Genomic DNA, 21,638 nt, shown 5'->3' with positions numbered 1-21,638 from the left:
ACACAAATTTCTATCAACAGATGAATAGGAAGTGGTGGTTTATCCATACAACCGAATGTGACACAGCAAGGAGAAAGAGCTACGGCAACATGTAAGCACACTGGGTTGAGTCTTTGAAACATGCCCGAATGGAAGGAGTCAGACACACAAGGTTACATATTATATGCATCCATTTATATGAAGTCCTAGAACAAGCAAAACTCATCTACACCGACAGTGATCACTTAGGACTGGGGTGGGATTAGCTGAGAAAGGGCAAAAGGGAACTTTTGGGCGTAGGTTAAAATTCTGCACACTCAGAACAGGTGTTGTGTGTGGAAGCTGGACCTCAGCAACGCTGGTCAGATGGTCTGGTGCACCCGCATCCACAGATCAAGCCTCGTGTCTTCCCGACAGAGGGCTGGAGGCCCTCTGTGAATGATTTATTGCCCAAAGCCTCCTAGAGTTCTGTGATTTGCTAGGAACTCAAAATGCACTTTCATGGGGGAAAAGAGTTGTTTTGGTTAATGTTCGGAAAAGGAAATGGTCTTACTAGGCATTTACCTGCTGTGTAATAAAACACATGTGCTTCTGAACAGCCCGACCGGAGGCAGAAGTTGCAACAGACTTTTCCTGCTTGTTTCCTCTTTCATTCCTTATCTAGCTGACAAAGTCTACTTACCACCATGGACCAGTTCAAATGCTACTTCTTCTGTGAAGCTGTCCCAGATCCTCCCTGCTGCACCAGCCCCCTCCTTGCCTAAGCTCCTGCACAGCTGGGAACATGCGTCTCCTTCCTCACTTGCTCCGCGTGGGGATCAGTGTCCCCACCAGACTTGGAATGAGCTCAGGTTGGATGGCGTCTTCCTTCCTCATCAGTGGCAAGACTTCACACTGGTTGTTACAGGCCAGTACATTTCCAAATAAATGATAAAATGAGTCGAAGAGCAGGGACAGTGACAAGAAGGGTTTACTTCAATCCTGGAACTGCTAAGACAGACAGAAGTTACGTGGTGCACTGGAGTGAGCCAGAAAGATGCACAGACCACTGGCTGAAGACCGTGCTCCCAAAGGCAAGTGGTCATGGCTGAGCTCTAACTGCAGAAGAATGAGGGCTCGCACTGGCCCTCGCCCGAGACTTCTGGCTTCAGGGAAAGCAGGAGACGTCAACCAGGCTAAGCACAAAGGTATTTCCAGAAGACCAGTAGATCACAGGACAACAATGACCAAGTCCAAGTTTTGGAAATAGCAGGACGGAAAGGACAAACACATGAGAGGCACCACTTACACAGATGTGGGGTTTGCTTTTTATTGTCCTGTGCTAGACGCCAGGGACAAACCAATCAGATGCGACAGTTGTGCTCCAAGCAGAAGTGTAATAATGAAAGAGATAGAAAACATACCAAAGTAAGTGCAGTAACAGAGGAGGACGGGCCCTGACTCACGATGCGGCAGAAACCCGGGGAGGCGAGCAGTCACATGGGACGGAGGCCAGGAGGCGGGGAAGCTGGGAGAAGGGGAGTGTCCGCTGGCGGTGCTGTGTCGCCAGCTCCGTGTCCAGGACTGAGCGGCGAGAGACGAGGCTCCGGGCGCAGAAGGCCGTAGGGTGGGTGCAGCAGTGGGGGGGCCTAGGGTGTGTCCTGAGGACCATGGGGAACCAAGCTGGTTTTACATGAGAAAGCATTCTCCAACTTGCCTTTCCAATAGATCAAAATTTGCTACATCATACTCTTTAAAGGAACAAGATTAGACAAACGGCTCTCCTTTAAAGGGCTTTAACTGAGGGATGAACTGTGATTGTGCAGCCCAACGCAGAACTGTTTTCCAGACCTAGCTCCTGGCCCCGGACTGTTCCGGCTCAGAGTCAGCTGTCCAGGCAGGCGGCTCTCCTGAAGACGGGCGTCCCTAGCTGAGGACAGCAGCCCGGCACTACCGCACACAGCAGGTGGGGGCCCACGTGTAAAGCAGCCCCGCCCGTGGCTTTGGGAAAAGCTGACACGTCCAGAGACATTGAAAGGGGACTCACGCCGCTCCTGGCCAAACGTCGCTCAACGTGCTGGAGAGTAACTGCTTTATGAGTCGCCCACACGCGCCCCCGGACTTCCAGGTTTCTCGCTCAGATGTATGGGGGTCTTACTCAAGGGAAGTCCTTCTTGGTGAACATCTTGATTACTTTTAAAGTTTGGAGCAGAACTGAAATCTTTCCCATACTCACTGCATTCGTAGAGTTTCTCTTCAGTGTGAATTTTCTGGTGCTGAAGGAAGTTGGACCTCTGGATGAAGCCCTTCCCACAGTAGCTGCACACATAGGGCTTCTCTCCAGTGTGGATGATCTGATGGAGGAGCAGCTTGGAGCTCTGGATGAAGGCCTTCCCGCAGTCCTTGCACTCGAAGGGCCTGTCCCCAGTGTGGATCTTCTGGTGTTCAGTGAGGTGAGCTTTCTGGAGAAAAGCCTTCCCACACTCCTTACACTCGTACACCCTCTCCCCAGTGTGGATTTTCTGGTGTCGAATGAGGTACGAACTCAGAAAGAAAGCTTTCCCACACTCGTTGCATTCGTAGAGTTTCTCCCCAGTGTGGATCCTCTGATGCTGAGTGAAGTTCGACGTCTGGCTGAAGCGCTTCCCGCACTCATTGCAAACGTACGGCCTCTCTCCAGTGTGGATCCTCTGGTGCTGGATGAGCTTGGAGCTCCGGATGAAGGCTTTCCCGCACTCGTTGCACTCGAAGGGCCTCTCTCCGGTGTGAATCCGCTGATGTTCTATGAGGTCTGAGCGGTGGCGGAAGGCCTTGCCGCATTCCTTGCATTCGTACTGTTTCACTTCTGTGTGGATCTGGTAATGCCGAATGAGGCTCGAGCTCCTGATGAAGGACTTCCCGCACTCGTTACATTCATAGGGCCTCTCCCCCGTGTGAATTCTCTGGTGTCGGATGAGCAACGAGCTCTGGCTGAAGCCCTTCCCGCACTCCTTGCATTCGAAAGGCCTCTCCCGGGTGTGCACGCGCTGGTGCCGGACCAGGTCTGAGCTGTGGCAGAAGGCTTTCCCACACTGAGCGCACCTGAACGGCTTTCCCCCCGTGTGTGCTCTCTGGTGTTCCGTGAGATCCGCGCAGTGAGCGAAGTCCTCCCCGCCAGCGTTACACACGTAGAGTCTTTCTCCGGCGTGAGCGTTCTGGTGCTCAGCAAGGTGGGGGCTCTGGCTGAAGCTTTTCCCACACTGGTCGCCTCTGCAAGGCTTCTCCCCGGTGTGAGAAACCTGATGCCCGACTAGGTCTGAAGTAAACGGGAAGCTTTTGCCGCAGGCCTCACACAGGTGGGTGTCCTCTTCTACGGGCTCTCTCTGCAGGACGAAGGGGCCGGAGCCCGGGACTGGGCCTCCGCCTGCGTCGCCGCCCACCTGGACGGCCTCTCCGGTTCGGATCTCCCAGTGCGTGACTGCCACCTGCCCGAGACCGCTCTCCCGTGACAGGGAGCTCCGAAGGCTCTGCCCTTGCAGGGTTCCCAACAGCCCCCCTATTCCAGGTACAGAGACCCCCCCAGACTCGGACTCGGGGGCAGGGGACTCCATCACTGTTTCTGACATTGTTGTGTGTGGATTTCCATCCTCAGAAGCTCCGGCTCCCGGGTCATCTTCTTGTCAGCAGCTCCTACGTTGGAACCTGAAATAAAACAGAGTAAGGTCACCTTTCCCCTTGTTGACAGACAGGAATCTGCCTCAGCAGGAGGGGACAAAACACACCCGGAGAGGGAAGTGTGTCCTCTGTCCACACTCGTGACGCAGCGCGCAGCCACCACCACGGTGCTTGTTTTGCCTCCAGACAGCCCCTGCCCCCACCTGGGAAGGCGTCCTTGGGCACCAACACCCAGCTCCAGGGGACACTGGTCAGGTGGCCAGTGGGCGGGGTATGTCTTAGACTATCCAAGTCAGGACGTGTTTCCAGACACAAACTGATCAATCTGACAACCACCTCACTGTCCCTGCTTCCTTCGTGTGCCCCCGCCCTCCTTCCCCGCTCCGGTGCCGTGGTCAGCGGTGTCACACTCATTCGGGCCGACACATCCAGACCACCCTCTCGTGTATCCGTCCGCACTCCCCACCCTCTTCTTCCCGTCATGCATGCGTGGGAAGACCGGGCGCGGGTGCGATGCTGCCTGCTCCGTGCCGCCTTCGCTCCTGAGCTCTGAGAGCTTGTGGCAGCTTCTCCAGGGCTCTGCCTCTCCCGGGAGACCACTCCTGTGTTTCAGTCTCTTCTCAAGCATCCAACTCGGCCCCTGCTCGCAGCTGACGAGCACCGAGACGAGAACTTCGCTTTCTCCTACACCTGCCAACCCCCCTGGCCTGCCCCCACACCGCGCCCTCCCTGTGACCTGGGTTAAAGTGTTCTTGGCCCTCCCTGTGACCTGGGTTAAAGTGTTCTTGGTCCAGCTTACAGCAGACACCCCAGCCGTGCACTAAAGCCGCCCCTCACCTGCTCGATGACACCGAGCCTGCCCTGCACAGCCCCGAGCAGGGACGCTCACAGCAGCACTGGTCACCACCACCCAGGACTCTCAGGATGGATGCCAGAATGGGGTGGCCCACAGCAAGGAGACGGGGCTGCCACCCCCGAGAGCACACGAGCCCCTGACAAGCGGCTGTGCAGAGAGGCCAGGCACAGGGTTCACTGCGTCTGACTCCATTTGTGTGAAGTCCAACAAGAGAACTGGTCCACAGCAGGGGACCTGAGGCAGTGGTGGCTCCAGGGGGCAGAGGGCCGCCCTCCCTGCAGCTCTGGAGTCCTCCCCTGGGAACGGCCTCCCGGCAGGGGCCTGCAGCCCCAAGACCATGCCCTCTCCTGGGCAGTTCCCACGGAGTTACCTGTCGCTGGGTATCAACACACCACAGGTGGAGGGACAGAAAGGAGCACACACCTGTCACCTCAGTGCTGCGGCCCCAAGTCCAGCCCAGCGTGATGGGCACTGGGCCCCGCATGTCCCCCAGGCATCTGGACGCTCTGGGAAGTCCCATCTCCACAGACCGTCGACAGAACACAGTCCCTCGCGGGCGTGGGGCCGTGTCCACTTCCTTGCTGGTGGTTGGCTCCTCAGGGCTCCCTGCCAGGCAGGAACTCGCTGACCCTCCTCTGCCGTGTCTCCTGCAACCAGCTGGGCCATGGCCCAGGGGCTCTTGTGGCGGCCGACTTGGCACCTTGATCACAGCCATGAAGCCGTCCGCAGCAGCTGGGAGGTGGGCAACGCCAGCCCCGGGGTGGGTCGCAGCATCTGGGACCCACGACTCGGCCCTGCCTTCTCCCCCGCCGGCCCGGGGCCGCAGCCCAGCCGGCTCGGAACAGGCCTGCGGGGAAAGGCCGCCTCCGCGGGCGGCGCCGCACCGCCATGGGCGGGTTCTGCCCGTTTCTGAAGCGAGTTTACGTGGAGTCGCACAGTGCGTTCTCTTGTCTGCTGCTCTGCACGCTGCCCATTTAAGAATATATTTTAAAGACTTCACGTATTTATTTCCAGACAGAGGGGAAGGGGAGAGAGAGACAAACATCAGTGTGTGGCTGCCTCCTGTGTGCCCCACAGGCGTGCGCCCTGACTGGGACTCGAACCAGAGACCCTTTGGTCCGCAGGCCAGAGCTGAATCCACTGAGCCCGCCAGCCAGGGCCGACATTTTTTATTGATGCACATCTCACACACCATAAAACTCACCACTTTGAAGTGCACACTTCAGCATTCTCTAGAATGTTCTTGTGGTTGTGGAACCATCACCACTGCCCAACTGATCCTGAATTCCGGCCCAGCAGTATCACACTCAGTGGGCCTCTAGAAGTCCCTCCCCCACTCCGGGGACCCACCACAGCCCCCGGCCACCTTCCCTGGCTCAACGAGGGGCTGTGAAGGAAGCTGCCGTAAAGCGTCCTCCCCGTCAGGCCCTCGCTCTGTGGGGCGCCGCTGGCAGCGGGACCGCAGGGTCACAGGTCCTGCACTGCTGCCCCCTGGTGGTGGGCCCTGCCGGGGCACGTCTGCAGGCTGAGGACCAGCAGCGGGCGGGTCCGGGCTCTTCCTCTTGCTAGGTGGGCGCGTCCGAGTGGCAGCCAGGACCGTCACAGTCGAGCCTGTGGCTGTGCAGCTGCACTGGCACCCCCACGGAGCCTGGCCGGCGTGAAGGGCGCCAGTGGGGTCGAGAGTGGCAGAGGCTGCAGACTGCCCAGCACCCGTGCTTCCTGAGTGACAGCAGTCCTGCCTGAAATTGAGGGGGTGCAGGCTGCTCAGCCAATGCCAAACTGTCCCAGCGTCCCTTGAGGCCGGTTGGACCGCGTGACGGAGGTGCAGCAGGGGACAGGGACGGAGGGCAGGTGTGTGCATGGCCTGTCTCCTGGCCGGGCGGACACGCGGAGGCGGCACAGCAGCCAGCGGTGAGAAGGGACAGGAGGAAACGAGTTTCTCGTTGGAAGCACCATTTTTGAACGGGTTAGAGCGACGGGAATCGGCTAGAGCCTGGGAGAGACTACCCGGCCGCTCGAGGCGCTGCTGCCCCGGTGCACGCGCACAGCCCCGCACGCGCGGGCCCGTGCCCCACAGCACGTGCGACCCCAGCCTCGCCGTCTCACCGAGGGTGGCCCTCTGAGGTGAACGCCCACTAACCCGGCTGAAGAAAACCTTTCTCCTGTTAATAAGGATTACTTTCAACTAGTTATCTTTCAACATATGTTATGCTAGTTGAGAAAAGTTTTAAATGACCAGTTAACATTTTACCCTGGTTTTCTGCACTGTATTTTATGAAATCAGAATTACTCAGTCTTATGTCCTGTTTTACTTCACTTTTTAGTGGTTAGAACCATAAGCTACATATTGTGGAAATGTTTCAAACAGTAAAGAAGCGAGAGAGACCGCAGCAGGGAAACAGGCCAGGGCCACTAGCTGTGTGCCGCGCGGCCGGCTCACTCACGCGCAGGCGCAACCTTCCGAGACAGACGGGCCCCACGCGGTCCAGCATCCGCAGCACCGGCCCCTCCCCCGGCCTCCTTCAGGGCCATCCCATGGGTGGGTGGCCAGGGTGCTCTTGGTGGCATCGCTGTCACAGGCACTCAGTGAGTCCTTGGCAACTGGGCGCCTGTGTCTGGAGGAGGGCAGGTGCGGGAGGCATCTGGGCGCGCCGCAGCTCCGCCTCCCCGCCAGGGTGCAGTCCGAGGCCCACACCGCCCGCAGTGTTGGGGAGCAGGTGCCCGGGGAGCGGCTGCAGCTGCCCATGCCCCTGGGAGCGCGCAGGGCTGGCTCACGCGCACTCAGCCCAAGGAGCCCTCGCCACTCCAACCTGGTCTGGGACCAGCAGAAAGGGACTACTCGGCTCTCCACGAGCCTCCCAGGTTCAGAACTGGGCGGGCGGTGGGGCGGGTACCATGCATGCGCCCCGGACCCCGGACCCCGGACCAGGCACGGTGCTTTACAACAGACCAGCGCAGCGCAACCACCCCTCCAAACCGGATGAGGCAGGTGTTGCTTCTACTTCATTTCACAGGTGAGACGCGGAGACTAAGATAGTCGGCCACCAGGGTCACTGAAGCAGCAAGAGGCTGAACTAAGGTCCGAACCCAGGCCTGCCTGTCTCCAGTGCCCACATTCCCGTTGTGAGGGGCTTCCCTTCCCGGGCGGGTGGGACCTGTCCCCGACAGGGGACGCTTTGCCTGGACCGGCTGAAACCGGTACTCGGGTGAGCGTGTATCGCTCTGGCCTGGCGCTCAGCTGACTGGAGCATCGTCTCAATACGCCAGGGCTGCGGGTTTGATCCCCAGTCAGGGCACGCGCAAGAGTCAACCAGCGATGCGGGAATAAGTAGAACAACAGATCGATGTTTCTCTCTTGCCTTCCTCTCTCTAAAACCAATAAACAAAATTTTTAAAAGTAAGCTTGCATTTTAAGCTTTGTTATTTTTCTTAATTTAAAAATAGGGACCATCCCCTAGCTAGTGTGCCTCAGTGGGTTGAGCACTGGACTGAGAACCAAAAAGTTGCCACTCTGATTCCCAGTCAGGGCAGGTGCCTGGGTTGCAGGCCAGGTCCCCAGTAGGGGGCGCACTAGAGGAAACTGATAGGGTGTCTCACGTCTCTCACATCCATGTTTCTCTCCCTAAAAAATAAATAAAATCTTACCCCCCCCCCCAAAAAAGGGAAGGCATGCCGAGCCTGGGCGTTCTCCCAAGCACTGGAAGGATGCAGGTTCGACCCCTGGTTGAGGAGTAACTTGTCCAAGTTCCTGTCTCTCTAAGATCAACTGATACAACCTCAAGTGAGGATAGAAAGGGGGAGAGGATGTTGCTTTGTTCTGGAAGTCAGTGGTGTCTTCAGGTTTTTGTGTATAAAATGACTGTTATACTACCTGAAAACAGCTTGCATCTGATCACAAGAACAGAGCTTCAGCCCCGGCGGGTGTAGCTCAGTGGACTGAGTGCTGGCCTCCGAACCAAAGGGTCACCGTTTCGATTCCCAGTCAGGGCAGAGGCCTGGGTTGTGGCCCGGTCCCCGGTAGGGGTGCGAGAGAGGCAGCCACACATTGATGTTTCTCTCCCTCTCTTTGTCCCTCCTTCCCTCTCTGTCTAAACTAAATAAAGTCTTTTTTTAAAAAAGAATACACCTTCATATACATGTATCTGATACAATTATTTTCATAATTTTTAAAATTCAGAGGAAGTTTTCAAAGTTAAATATACCTTGCTTTGAATAAACATTCACCTAAAAATTAGCAACCTTGCCGTGACTGGCGTGGCTCAGTGGGCTGGGTGTCATCCCATGAGCTGAAAGGTCACCGGCTGGATTCCCGGTCAGGGCACGTGCCCGGGTTGCGGGCCAGGTCCCCAGTTGGGGTGTGAGAGGAAAGTGATTGGTGTTTCTTTCGAGCATCAAGGTTCCCCTCCTTTTCTCCCTCCCTCCCTCCCTTCCCCTCTCTCTCTAAACATAAGATAAAAATCGAAAACAGTAAAAATAAAATGAACAAAAGGAAGTAACAATGCACCAGACTTCTGGTTCCGTGAGGTACTGGGCTGACATGGCCCACCCTCCTGTGGTGACACAGAGCTTGCGGGATAACACGTAACACGCAGCGCCTACATGCACAGCTGGTGTGGAGTGGAGGGGCGGGCAGTCCCCGCGCTGCAAACGGAGGAGCTGAACCTGGGAACCTGCAGGAGCAGCCCAGAGACCCTTGCCTTGTGGGGGGCACTAGAAACTGCTCCCGAATCCCACAGTGAAAGGGCGTTATATCCGGGGCCCCAGGTCCTTTGGGGCCTAAAGGAAGGAAGCAGGAAGGCTTGCTTCAGCCCCGACTCGGACAATAAAAGCAGCAGGGCCCCAGCGCCACATGGACTGGGGCTCCTCGGACCTGCATGGGAGCCTGGCCCATCCACCACTGTCACCAACCCGTGCCTGTGTCCCTGCTCGAGGAAGGGGACGGAGGACCTGGCCTGCGCTTTCCTTGCTTTCTTGCGTCCTCCCCACAGCCATCCACGAGGTTCAGGGTGGTGACTGGTTAAGGCCACACCAGCTGCCGGCACCGTCTCCTCCTGCTCCCCAGCTCTGCCCATGGGCGTCAACAGTCTTCTCTCCTGATAAGTCCAGTGTCCCTTCACCTGTCATCTTCCATGACCAGAGACGGCACTGCACACGCCTGACAGCTCCCTGAACTGCTCCCAAGGAGTTCTGCCCAGATCAGGGTCAGCTACATCCCGGACCACCACTTCCATCTCTGGCTCCTGAATGCCCCCTCCGCCTGTCCTTCCCAGGACTTTCCAGGAGAGTCAGGAATTCATCACCGTCAGGCCAGGAGAGAGAGACTAGAGCGGGTGTGCAGCCTTGTGAAAAAACAAGCAACCCCTCCCCCAGTCCCTCTCCGCATCTCCCATAAAGGGATAACATGGCTATTGCCAGTATTAAGATGCTGTTACACTGTTACAGCCGTAACAGGGACAAAAGGTCCATCTCCGGATAGGAGCATGCATGCCTGAGAACTCGGTTGGACCGCATCGCTCAGAGATATCTCTCTGTCACTCTCTGGGACTGGACATCAGGGGGAAAGAAGGGCTGCAGGATGATTATGATGAGCCTGAGCTCAGCAGACAAACTGCTTGAGTTCAAAGCCTGCTTCAGGCTATCATCCTCGGGAAGTAAGTCTCAGGCCCTGAGGTCCCCATGACCATGAGGCAGCCAGCGTGTGATGTCCCTGACATCAGAGAGATGGCCACGGGGATTGAAGACCTCTGGAGACAGGGAACCTTCAGGAAAGAGCTAGGACCGCGCGGCCAAACCACCTCTCCCCACCTGGCAACTCCCCTTCAGGCCCGAGGGTGGGACGAAGTTTGTTCAGCCTAGCTGGCCCTGCGGCTCTGCACCTCCTCCTGCACCAAGCAGCTCAAGGCCCCCGCCCGGCCCCGCGTCATCTGCAGAGCTCCCTCGGGCTCCAGGGAGAGGGGGTTGGTTTGGAACAACAGGACTACCGCCCCTGCCCCCCGCCCCAGGCCACCGCACGGGGTAGGAGGCAGGAGGCTAGAGGCGAGGCTCCACGGCTGGGTGGGTGCTCCTGGAGCCCCGGAAGGAGCCAAGAGAATGGAGCCGGGAGTTTACCAACATGACGTTCCCTACAGAGAGAAGCTGCGGACTACGGGCCGGAGTGGCAGCCCGGCGGGTGGGCCGTGACGGTTGCTTAGAGACCGCTCCTCGAGGCTCAAGCACCCGGACATCCATGCGGGGCAGGCCCTTCCGCCCCGCCCACCGGAGGGCCCTACCGCCCCCGCCCGCGGCCCGGACCGCGCCACTCACCCGGCGCCCAGCGGCGAGGAGACGGCGCGCGCCGCACCTAGAGCCCGGGCCGCCGGCCCCGCAGGCCCGCCGACAAAGCCCGCAAGGCATCCCGCACGCCGCGGCCGGAAACCGGCCCCAGGCCCCGCCCTGGCGACTTCCGGTTCCGCCGTAGGCGCCCCGAGGCCCGCCCGCGTCCCGGCGGTGTGTTTACAGCCCCGCGCGGGAGGGGCGCGGAGGGAGTGAGCGGCGGGCGGCGGGCGGCGGGCGCAGCCGGGACCCGGCACACCGGCGCGTGGCGCGCCCCCCAGTGTAAACGAGGGGGCAGGCTTCCGGTGAGCCGTCAGTGCCGACGCCGAAAGCCGGCGCGGCTCGGGCGTCGCGGCAGAGGCCCGTGCCCGCTCAGCGTGAGTCTGCAAGCACGACCTCTGCACCTGCAGATACACATGCTCGAGGGGAGTGCGGAGTGTTTGGTAACGCAAAACGTGCGAACTTCACGAACACTGCGCTAGTGCGCGAGGACCTCTGGAGCCACGAGCTGCTGCATACAGATGTAACAGTCTGCGTCTGGTCGGCGGCTATACCGCTGGCGGCTCTGGAGCCTCAGCTCTCCCCTCCCCGAGGCCGTTCGTCTGGGCAAGCTGATTAGAAAGCCTGGCTGTGCCCTGGCCCGGCGGCTCGGTTGGCTGGAATGTCGTTCCGTACAGCACAGCGGTTGCGGGTTTGATGCCCGGTGGCACCGGATTGCTGTGTGTGTGTGTGTGTGTGTGTGTGTGTCTTCCTCTCTAAAATCAATTAAAATATCCTCTGGTGAGGATTAAAAAAAAAAAGCCCAGCTGTTCCCTCCTAGTCCCTGCCTGCAAGTGGCAATCCCACCCCCGCCCCAGTCTGTTTTCTGCGCTCTCTCGGGCCATTCTCTGAGCACCGCCCTGCTGCCCCCTGAAACGCCTGCTTCTCTTAAGTACGAAACCTTCTCAAATCCTCTTGGTGCGCGCGCGCGCACGCGGAGTGGTGCGGGGTAACGTGTGTGTGGCGTCACAACAAGTCCACATGAGAGCCACGTTTTGGGTGAGGGTCCACCCGGCCCCCGCAGGATGGTCGCAGCAGAAACGGAGGGCCGGCCTCACCACTACGGACCGCTGCTTCCGTGTACAGGACCACCCGCACGCGGAGGAAGAAGGCGCCGACTCATTCCGGAAGCAGCATGTTTCCGACTCCAGTCAGTTTCAAGGTCGAACAACTGCAAACGCTCCTGGCACCCGGGCCAGTCGCCTCCTTTTTGTCTTTTTAAGACACATCGGCGGCTGCGCCAAGCACAGACCTGGGGGGTAGGGGCGCCCGTTAGTGTGTTACTCGAAGTCCTCTGCAGGGAGGGCTCGGGGCGCCGCTGCCCAAGTCTTCGGTGGGATGCGGGCTGTCGTAGGAAGAGGAGCGTCCGGGACACGGTTCTCAAGCCTGCCCGCAACAGGCCTCCAGGAGAATCCATTCCAGTTAATTCCCTCATCTACCCAGACACGCAGAACCAGAACATTCACGCCCAAACCCGTATCCGCGTGTCAGGCAAGAATCCCAGGTGACCCAGAGCCGGTAAAAAAAGAAGGCGGGACCTAAGCGCGCTTCCGCGACGGAAGAGGCCCTAGAGACAGGGCGTGGCGGGGCCTGAGCGCACGCACTCGGGAGGCGGGGTCGGAAGCCGGCGCAGGGGCGGGGCCTGGTCGCGGGAGCGGAAGGGAGGCTGGGCCGGTGGAGCCGCTCTAGGGGAGGATTGAGAAAGAGGCGAGGCCCAAGCCGTGGCCGGGCGTGGGGCCTGTGTGGACAAAGAAGAGGGACACTTTGGCTGGTCCTCTGGGCTGGACATTCGTGGGAATGCGCTCAGCCCAGTGCAGATGCGACTCCTGGACCACGCGGGCCCGCCTTGGGTGCCCGCTGGACCCGGGCAGCACCCGGACCGGCCTGTGGGCTCCACGTCTGCTGAGGTCTCTGCCCTGCAATCTGGCCCGCGCTGCGGCCACCACCAGCGGCCAGGCCCAGACGGCGTCGTTCCGCTTCTCCAGCCGGGTCAGCACGGCGCCGACCCAGCTCCACAGCTTAATTAACTGCTAATGAGCTGCAAGCATGCGGGGAGTTCGGCCACACCGTCAAGCCCTTCACGCAGAAGCTGCATCGCCACCAACGGGTCCACAAAAGCGAGAAGCCCTTCGGGTGCGAGCAATGTGGAAGGACCTTCGACTACAGCACCCTCCTCACCCAGCACCAGCGGTTCCACACCCGGGGAGGCCGTTCTGGTGCGCGAGGTGCTGGAAGAGTTTCGCCAAGAAATAAAGCTTTAGATCACAAATCCCACTTGTGCAGTGATGCAGCTTGGACCTCAACCAGTTAAGCTTTGAGAGCAGCAGCTGCGAGGGAGAAGGCGCGGGACCTGCTCCAGGTCTCTATAGAAATGAAAGGGCCCCCCAGGAGGATGGCCCATGGCCAGCTGGGCAGCGCCTCAGCAAGACCAGCCCAGAACAATTCTAGTCATCATTTGGTTCTGGCTGTTTCTTTTCAGGTTTTTTCTTTTTAAAATTATTTTATTTCTTTTTAGAGAGAGGGGAGGGAGAGAAACATCAAAGTGTGGTTGCATCTCCCACCGCCCCCTGCTGGGGTCCTGGCCCACAACCCAGACGTGCCCGGACTGGGAACTGAACCAGCGACCCTTTGGTTCGCAGCCCGTACTCAATCCACTGAGGCACACCAGCCAGGGCACAGAGATTGCGTTTTATTTAAATTGCTTTTTTCAGCCAGTTATTCTACAAAGAATAAGTCTGCATAGTATGAATGTTTCATGTACAATAATAACATTAAAAACTATGAAAACACGGGGTCTAAACATGAAATCAGTTATATGAAATAAGCTAGTGGTAGTAAGATCGATATGAAAGTTAGTTGGCCAATGCTGCCCAAGCATCAAGGAGCCAAAGAATGTCGTGTGTTGGGACTGTTGTGCATTAGCGTGCCCAGATCACCCACTGAAATCTCGGCATTCCTGAAGTCTGCCTGCCTTTGGCCAGAGGACCGCGGGGAGGCGACAGTGTAGGGGAGCCCCACGAGCCACCAGCTCTGCCTGCGGCTTCTTTCTGGAAGCCTGCGTCCAGCTACCATCGGGCCTGCGGGCGCAGAGCGCGAGCGCACCGAGACCCTGGTCCCACCCAGTCAAGAGAGCGACCGCGGGGTGGTAACTGCCGCTCCTCCCAACTAAGGCTACAGAGCTTCAGCGACGTGCGGCCTCTCCTCTCGTAGTCCCGCATCCTCCTCAGCAGGGTCATGCCCCGCACCTTTGGCTAGGTTAAGGCGGTCGTGGCCCGGGCACCCTGAGGTTAACGCGCCTGGGTCAGCCCCCCAGGACCCGCCGCGCGGAGGAGGAGCCGGTGAGGACTACATTTCCCAGACTTCTGCGCGGTCCCGGGTAGCACTTCACGGCATCACTGGGGCGCCTCGCGAGGACTCCACGTCCCAGAAGGCCACGGAAGGACCTCCCCCCCCGGGCCCGCCCCCTCCACCTGGCCCCAGGCTGGCGGCTGGAGACTTAGCCTGCGCCGGAAGTAGCAATCTGGACGCGTAGCAGGTGTGAGGTACAGGAGAGACCCCTCGGGACACCGCGGTGTGGCCAGCCGGGGCCTGGGGCCTGGGGCTTGGGCACTCCACCGTAGCCAGAGAGCCCCGAAGGGTGTCGGGACTCCGGGGACATGGGACAGGAATGACGGGCGTGGAAGGGTACCTAGCTGCAAGATACCTGTGGGCGTGGAGGGGGCCGGGAAGAGCCTGGGGACGTGGGAAGAGACCCGTGGGCGCGGGCAGGGATCCTGAGCATGAGAGGGTCCTGGGAGGGGACCCGTGGGCTTGTAGGTGACCCTGGACCTAAAGAGACATCTGAGGGAGGGGTAGGGGGGCTGGCTGCACTGGGGTCTCCCCCACAGGCCTGCTGCTGGGCTGCCTGCGTGGTTGGGATACCTGGGCAGGGCCCCTCCCTCCCGTTGGGGCCGATTTGGGGCCTGCAGCGCAGTCAGAGCCTTCCCATAGGGCTTAGGCAGATTTCCAGCCCCCAAGAGAGGGTGCTCGAGGGTGGTGGCGCCCTGAGGCCTGGGGACAGGTGGAACTTGGGACAGGTTCTCTTGGCTGGGTGGTAGCCCCAGGGCACCTTAGCATCTCTGGGCAGAGGGCTGGGAGGAGGGATAACGCAGGCCAGCGGGGTGTCTCCATTCCCCAGCAGCCACCCCCTCCCTGGGGGCATTGCCCTGGGCCAGGCTTCGGACAGTTGTTGCCGGCCTGGCCTGCATGAAGGCCTCGACTCTGGGCAGGGGTGTCTCAGGGGAGCAGGGTTCTGCCAGATGGAAGCTCAAGGGCCTCAGTCTCACCCCCTCTGGCCCTACAGGTGCAGCCACCATGGGTGAGCCCCAGGGGTCCATGCGGATCCTAGTGACAGGGGGCTCTGGGCTGGTGGGCAGAGCCATCCAGAAGGTGGTGGCAGATGGGGCCAGGCTGCCGGGAGAGGACTGGGTGTTCGTCTCCTCCAAGGATGCCGATCTCACGTGAGTGGGCCCATCCCCGGGGCAGCCCCGCACCCTCTCCAGACAGAGTGCTGCTGGGCGAGGCCTGTCCCCAGAAAGCCCGGTGGCTTCATGGCTGCGCCCTCCCTGCCAGGTGGCTGGTGTGGCTGGGGCGTGCACAGTTCCGCTGCTAGGCAAACACCCTCCCATATCCTCCTGGAAGCCCACGCCCTCACCGCAGCCAGGGCCTGAACTGGCCATTTTCCCTCTTGGCAGCCCATCCCGCCGTTGGCCCCACCCAGCACCCGTTCCCCATACCCCACCCCAGGGTGCCAGTCCCCTGAGGCCTCAAGGGACCCTCGATGGTCCGGTTACCCCCAGGGATGCTGCACAGACCCGAGCCCTCTTTGAAAAGGTCCGGCCCACGCACGTCATCCACCTTGCTGCAATGGTGGGAGGCCTGTTCCGGAATATCAAGTACAACTTGGACTTCTGGGTAAGTGAGGACCGCCACCGAGCACTGGGAGCTGGGTTCTGGGAACCTCCTGGCTGGAGGTTCCCACTTTCATGTTCTAGCCTCAGGAAGTCCCTGGTGATCAGGGCTTGACACAGGCTGATGGGGAGCCCCAGTGACCCCCACTTGCTCTGTATGTAGACAGGGGCATGCAGGTGGACCTGGGGCATTTGGCCTAATAGAAAAAGCCATGGAGATGGCCAGCCGGTTAGGGGCTTAGAGAAGCCAGGCTGGCATTCGCCACGTGACCTGGGGCTGGGCCCAGCCTGCACCCAGCACCTCTCCCGTCCAGCTGCCCTGAGCTGTGAGCAGGGCTCTGGGCTACAGCCTGTGCCCCGGGGGGTGGGGCGTGGTGGAAGGACCAGAAGGAGAATGGGGTGCTTCCGGGCTGTGTCCGAGGGCGGGCCTCACCGTGTCTGGGCATCTGCTGGCCTAGGTGTGGTTCAGCCCCAGACCGGGCACTGGGCTGGCAGAGATGCAGACCAGGTTCCGGCCACGGCCCCGCGTATCAGTCACAGCCTTCCCAGCAGGCCTGACCACCACCTCTCCCTTCTCCCCTGACCAGTCCAGTTCTCAGAAGCGGGGGCGGGGCCCTGAGGGGGTGGGGCCCGCCCAAGGTTTCCCTGTTGCTGGGTAGTGGAGCCCGGTGAGCTCCTTTCGGGGTGGTGACTGGATGGGTCCCTTCTGCCCCGGGGCCAGGTTGGGGTTTCTGGGTGTGTTTCTGCCCCTGAGCTACTTGCCCTGCCCTCCTTCACAGCCTCTGTGGCTAGGGCCTAGCCATTAGCCCCGAGCCAATGGGTGGGGAGGCCCAGTGCCTCCTACTGTCCTGGGAGGGGGCTGCTAGCTCTGGAAGTCACAGGCCGGGAAGGGCAGAGCCGTTAGGAGAGGCAGGCCCAGGTGTGTCCCCACTTCTGCCCCTGGAGGAGCAGGTGAGGGCTGGGGTCCTGCCTGGGGGGCCTGAACCTGCCCCTCACCCCCCAGAGGAAAAACGTTCACATCAACGACAACGTCCTGCATTCGGCCTTTGAGGTGGGAGCCAAAAAGGTGGTCTCCTGCCTGTCTACCTGCATCTTTCCTGACAAGACCACCTACCCCATTGATGAGACCATGGTGAGAGGGCGCGGCCCTGCGGGACTTGGGGGCGGGGCCGGGCCTGGGGGCGGGACCAGGCCACAGCGGTCTCCTCTGCTTCCCCAGATCCACAACGGGCCACCGCACAGTAGCAATTTTGGCTACTCCTATGCCAAGAGGATGATCGACGTGCAGAACAGGTCCTCCTGGAGCCTGCCCGGCTGAGGCCAGCCGGGAAGAGGGGAAGAGGGCCGGGGGGGCGGGGGGGACGTGTAACCCCTGCAGGGCTCCCAGGCCCCATCTCCCTCCTTTGCCAGCCTGCGGTTTCCCCGTGTGTAGGCGGCCAGGGCGGGGCGGGGCGGGGTGAGGGGTCCCGGAGCGAGGGCCGGAGGGGACACTGCGCTCCCCCCCGCAGGGCCTACTTCCAGCAGCACGGCTGCACCTTCACCGCCGTCATCCCCACCAACGTCTTCGGGCCCCACGACAACTTCAACATCGAGGACGGCCACGTGCTGCCCGGCCTCATCCACAAGGTGCACCTGGCCAAGCGTGAGTGCCCGCCGCCCAGCGCGCTGGCCGGGCCGCCCTCCTGGTGGGGTCCCCGGGGGTCAGCTGGGAGGCGCGGGGCTGGCACAACCTCTGACGCACGCTCGTCCCTGAACCCGCAGGCGGCGGTTCGGCCCTGACGGTGTGGGGCACGGGGAAGCCTCGGAGGCAGTTCATCTACTCACTGGTTCGTGCAGGGCGTGTGCCGCCGCCCCCAGCCCACCCCCCCGGGCCTGTGGTTCTGGCTGTGGGGGGGCATGGGGGAGCCCGGGGGTGGGTGAGCATCTGGGCCGACGCCCTGGCTGAGCAGCAGCTGGACCTGAGTCCCTGTAGGCGCCGCCCGGCCTCCAGGGGGCAGCTCTGAGCTCAGCAGGAGAAAGGGTCTGGTCCATGGAGCTGAGCTGGCCAAGGACTGCCCCAAGGGAGGGACCCCGCTCTCTGGGCTGCGCCCCCACTGGATAGGGGTGCTTGGGAGAGGCGGCCTCTGGCCCCATGTGGCAGTAACCGGGGGCCCTTGGCCCTGCCTCTGGCTCTAGGACCTGGCCCGGCTCTTTCTCTGGGTCCTGCGGGAGTACAACGAGGTGGAGCCCATCATCCTCTCAGGTGGGTGCCTCGCAGCCCCACCCCCACTGCAGGGGCAGGCATCTCTGGGTGGTGGGTGGCAGTGGGGCCCGGCAGAGCGGGCGTGACCTGGCCCTCGCCCCTCGGTCGTCACAGTGGGCGAGGAGGACGAGGTTTCCATCCGGGAGGCAGCCGAGGCCGTGGTGGAGGCCATGGACTTCCACGGGGAGATCACCGTATCCTCCGGCTCCGGTGGGCACCGGGGCCTCCCGGCGTGAGGCTGCCGGCCTGGTGGGCAGGGGGTGCTCACGCTGGCGGCTGGAGGGCGGGTCTGCGTTTCCCCGAGAGGCTCCACAGGGAAAGGCAAGAAGGTTCAAGGGCAGCCTGGGAGGAGGCTGGGGCCGCCCTTTCCGTTGTGGCCTTGACCGGGCGCCTAGTTTGATACGACCAAGTCAGACGGGCAGTTTAAGAAGACGGCCAGCAACCGCAAACTCCGGGCCTACCTTCCGGAGTTCCGGTTCACGCCCTTCAAGCAGGGTGAGCGCCCTGCCCCCCACGGCCCTCTGCCCTCGCCCCTCTGGGCCTCTCCACGGCCCCTTCCTGGGCCCCGCCCCCTGCTGCGGGCTGGGGGTGGACACCTCGCAGGCTGGATCTCCAAACCCTCATGGGGCGGCAGGGCACCGAGGGGTGACCACCCCCTGCCTCCCGCGGAGGTCGGTGCTGCCCTGGCCTGGCCCTCACCCGCCACCCCCCCACCGCGCTCTGCAGCCGTGAAGGAGACGTGCACCTGGTTCGCCGACAACTACGCGCAGGCCCGGAAGTGAAGCGCGGCGACGGGCCGGCCGCCGGCCCCGCCCCCGGCCCCACCCCGGAGACCCCGGCCTGCCGCTCTCGGGCAGAGCCCAGCGGCGGGCACCCTCGCCCTCAGACCTTGCCAGGAGCCGAGGGTGCTGCCCAGTAGCTTGGGCCCACATTCCACCCCCTCCCCCAGGGGGGCTCCCAGCTGCTGTCCGTTGGGGCCGCCCTTCACATTGCTCCTCAGGGAAACCACGGCCTGTGGCCAGGCCTGGCACCTTGCTCCTCAGCACCGGCGCCCGGGTCCTGAAGGTGCCCACTCCTGATCTCGCTCTCCCACTCCTGGGAGCCAATAAAGTGCATTTCACAGACCTGGCCGTGGCAGCTCCGTGCTGGCTGTCCCCCACACCAGGCATGCCTCCTCGAGCCCCGCCGGCTCCGGGGAGCGCCGTCCCACTGCTGACAGCTCAGCCCAGGGTGCCCTGCTGGCCGGGGTGGGCACCTGTCCCTGGGGGGCAGAGGGGGAGACACGGAGAGAGGCAGGTGCGTGGGCCGGAAGCAGGCAGCCTGCAGGTGTAAGAGGGGGGACTGTTGGGGGGGGTGCAGGGCAGTGTTTCCTGCTGGGGCCCTGGGCCCCCAAGGGCTTTGCTCTTCGGCCCCTGGACTCTGCAGAGGGAGGCTGGTCTGGATTTGGACCGGCCAAGCGGTAAGGATCTGAGGGGACGACGGCAACTGGGTGCCCTGGCCTTTCCTGGGGCCCAGGAGAGAGCTGGGCCAGTCCTGGCCCTCATCTCTCTGCCCCCACTCAGGTGGCAGCTTGGGTGGTGGGGCCCAGCCTGCCCTTGTCCCGTGGACAGTGACAGGAGTGACTCGGGGGCCCCGCTGGGCCTGGTGGGCAGGCGGTGAGTGGGTAGACCTCCCGTTCCCAGTGGGAGCTGGGCGGAGTCCAGACAGGTCGAGTGACAGCTTCCCTCCCCCAGCCACTGGCGCTGGGGTGCAGACCCCCAGCAGCACCCAGCTCCGAAGCCCCCTTCCAGACTGCCTCGCCTGGGACCCAGGCATCTCCCCTGGCCTGAGGCCTGGCTCTTCTCAGGGCCGCGGTCACCCAGTGCCTCCTGCTGCCTTCACGCTGATGACGCCCAGCTCTCTCCCGACCCACATGTGGCTGCCACCGCCTCCCTCCCAGAGCCCAGCCAACGGCTCCTCCGGCTGTACCTGTCACCACGCCCCCTCTAGGGCAAGCCCAGGGGTTCATGCTGCCGGCTGCCTGGGGGCTGGCCCCAGGGCCACTCGAGGTAGTGCCTCCCAGCCTTCTAGGCCTTGGCCGTGGTGGCCCTTGCCCTCTGAACCGTGCCACGGAGGGCCACAGTGCCGCCCGTCTGCCTGTGTGGAAGCCCCTGGGGGCCCCCTCTCTCCCCACACCTTGGAGCTTCAGGACCTGGGTCTGCCCTTTAGCGTAACCCCTGGCAGCCAGCCCTTGGGAATGAGAGCCGTCTGTGTGGGGGCGCAGGGGCAGGGTGGAGGGCACAGCACCTGAGTCGGAGCTCGGACTGGCCAGGTGAGAACAGTGGGAAGGGGCCGGCACAGGGTGGAGAGGCCTGTGGGACACGTCTGGCAGGGCACACCATCGTCTGTCCTGAGTCCCCTGGCTGTCCTGTGTGTGTTTACCGAAGAGGGACTATCTCCCCTGATGGAGCACAGATCCTCAGGTCCGGAGTGCTGCTGTGCAGCTGTCACCTCAGCTGCTGTGTGACCCTTGTCCCCGCCCAGAGCAGAGCCCCACGCTACGGGGGAAGGGGGGCAGTGTTGATTCTGTCGTTGAAGAGCTTAGAAAACCAAAGTGGAGTTTAAAAAAGAGTAAGCTATCCTTAAAATGTGATTTTAGCCTGGGTGAACAGTAAAAAACAAACAAAACCTCCTACAATCTTGGATCTTCAAGCCTTAATTTTCCCAAGTCAATTAAAAATTACAGGAAGGCTCCCCGCCCTCCCCATCAGTCTCTAGGGTGGCCCCTGGCCAAGCACTCCATCTCCCTCAGAACCAGTGAGAGGGGCCAGCTCACTGGCTGGGGTGGCCCCATGGACTGAGCACTGGCCTGGGGACTGAAAATTCCCAGTCAGGATGCATGCTTGGGTTGGCCAGGTCCCCCGGTCAGGGAGTATGAGAGGCAATTGATCAATGTTTCTCACCCTCTTTTCCCTCTGAAAGTAAATAAATACAAAATTTTTAAAAAGAAGAAAAAGCCCCCAGCCTCTTCCCTGCAGTGCTCCGGGAGGCCCACGGAAACCGGGATCTGGGCTGGCCAGAGGAGTTCCCCACAGGAAAGCTGGGAATCAGCTCACACGTTTCACCGGCCGCGCTGTGCTTGTTTGACTCTGCCACCAGGCGCCGCTGCGGCTTGGGCGGGAGCTCGGACCAGGCAGTCCTGTTCTTCCCACCCGAGCCCACCACTCCCAGGCTCTGAACACAGAGCCAGGGCACTCTGAGAACGCTGCTCCCGCCCCCATCCAGACCAACCCGCGGAGGCTGGCAGGACCCCATATCCCAGCACCTGGCCTGTCGTGATGACAGGCTAGAGTTTGGCCCCTGCCCTGTGTTGCTCAATTTCCATCGTCCGGACACACCAAGGTTGCGGGTTCAATCCCCCATCAAGGCACATACAAGCATCAGCCAATAAGTGCATAAATAAGTGGAATAGCAAACTGATGTTTCCCTCTATGTCTCTAAAATCCATTTTTTAAAGGGGGTTGGGTGGAAGTGGAAGGAGGATACATGGTAATGAAAGAAATATAGTAAAAAATGAGCTATTAAAAATAAAGATGCCACTCCTGCAAGGTCAGCTGCACAGCGACCACCGATCGGTGGCCTCCAGGGT

The 21,638-nt window shown here is 61.2% G+C and overlaps 2 protein-coding genes across 11 annotated transcripts; one reads left to right on the top strand and one right to left on the bottom strand.

Annotated features, from left to right (window-relative positions):
• Positions 1-470: 470 nt before the first annotated feature.
• Positions 471-10,910, bottom strand: ZNF623 (zinc finger protein 623). 4 transcript variants are annotated; one of them, XR_004904499.1, is made up of 3 exons: positions 10,772-10,909; positions 1,732-3,639; positions 471-1,641 (listed from the first exon to the last, which is right to left on the bottom strand). XR_004904499.1 is itself a non-coding variant. In XM_036031629.1 (3 exons), the coding sequence occupies exons 2-3, from the start codon at positions 3,561-3,563 to the stop codon at positions 2,052-2,054; spliced, it is 1,344 nt and encodes a 447-aa protein (XP_035887522.1). In that variant the 5' UTR covers positions 3,564-3,639; positions 10,772-10,910; the 3' UTR covers positions 471-2,051. The 4 variants fall into 4 exon arrangements, 3 of the variants coding, with proteins under 3 accessions (XP_035887522.1, XP_028389545.1, XP_035887521.1); XM_036031629.1 differs by having other exon boundaries at positions 471-2,712; positions 2,881-3,639; positions 10,772-10,910; XM_028533744.2 differs by having other exon boundaries at positions 471-3,639.
• A 3,339-nt stretch (positions 10,911-14,249) lies between these two features.
• GFUS (GDP-L-fucose synthase) lies at positions 14,250-21,299 on the top strand. Of its 7 annotated transcripts, none has more exons than XM_036031486.1 (11): positions 14,250-14,361; positions 15,162-15,318; positions 15,658-15,772; positions 16,772-16,900; positions 16,988-17,061; positions 17,277-17,410; positions 17,530-17,594; positions 17,944-18,010; positions 18,125-18,204; positions 18,406-18,505; positions 19,573-20,661. In XM_036031486.1, the coding sequence occupies exons 2-11, from the start codon at positions 15,173-15,175 to the stop codon at positions 20,298-20,300; spliced, it is 1,638 nt and encodes a 545-aa protein (XP_035887379.1). In that variant the 5' UTR covers positions 14,250-14,361; positions 15,162-15,172; the 3' UTR covers positions 20,301-20,661. The 7 variants fall into 7 exon arrangements, with proteins under 7 accessions (XP_035887379.1, XP_035887385.1, XP_035887384.1 ...); XM_036031492.1 differs by lacking the exon at positions 19,573-20,661 and adding an exon at positions 21,149-21,299 and having other exon boundaries at positions 14,252-14,361; XM_036031491.1 differs by having other exon boundaries at positions 14,262-14,354.
• Positions 21,300-21,638: the final 339 nt, after the last annotated feature.

This window comes from Phyllostomus discolor, chromosome 7 (assembly GCF_004126475.2).
Source record: "Phyllostomus discolor isolate MPI-MPIP mPhyDis1 chromosome 7, mPhyDis1.pri.v3, whole genome shotgun sequence".
NCBI lineage: Eukaryota > Metazoa > Chordata > Mammalia > Chiroptera > Phyllostomidae > Phyllostomus > Phyllostomus discolor.
The sequence above is the reverse complement of the archived record's forward strand: the minus strand, read 5'-3'. Positions and strand labels throughout refer to the sequence as shown.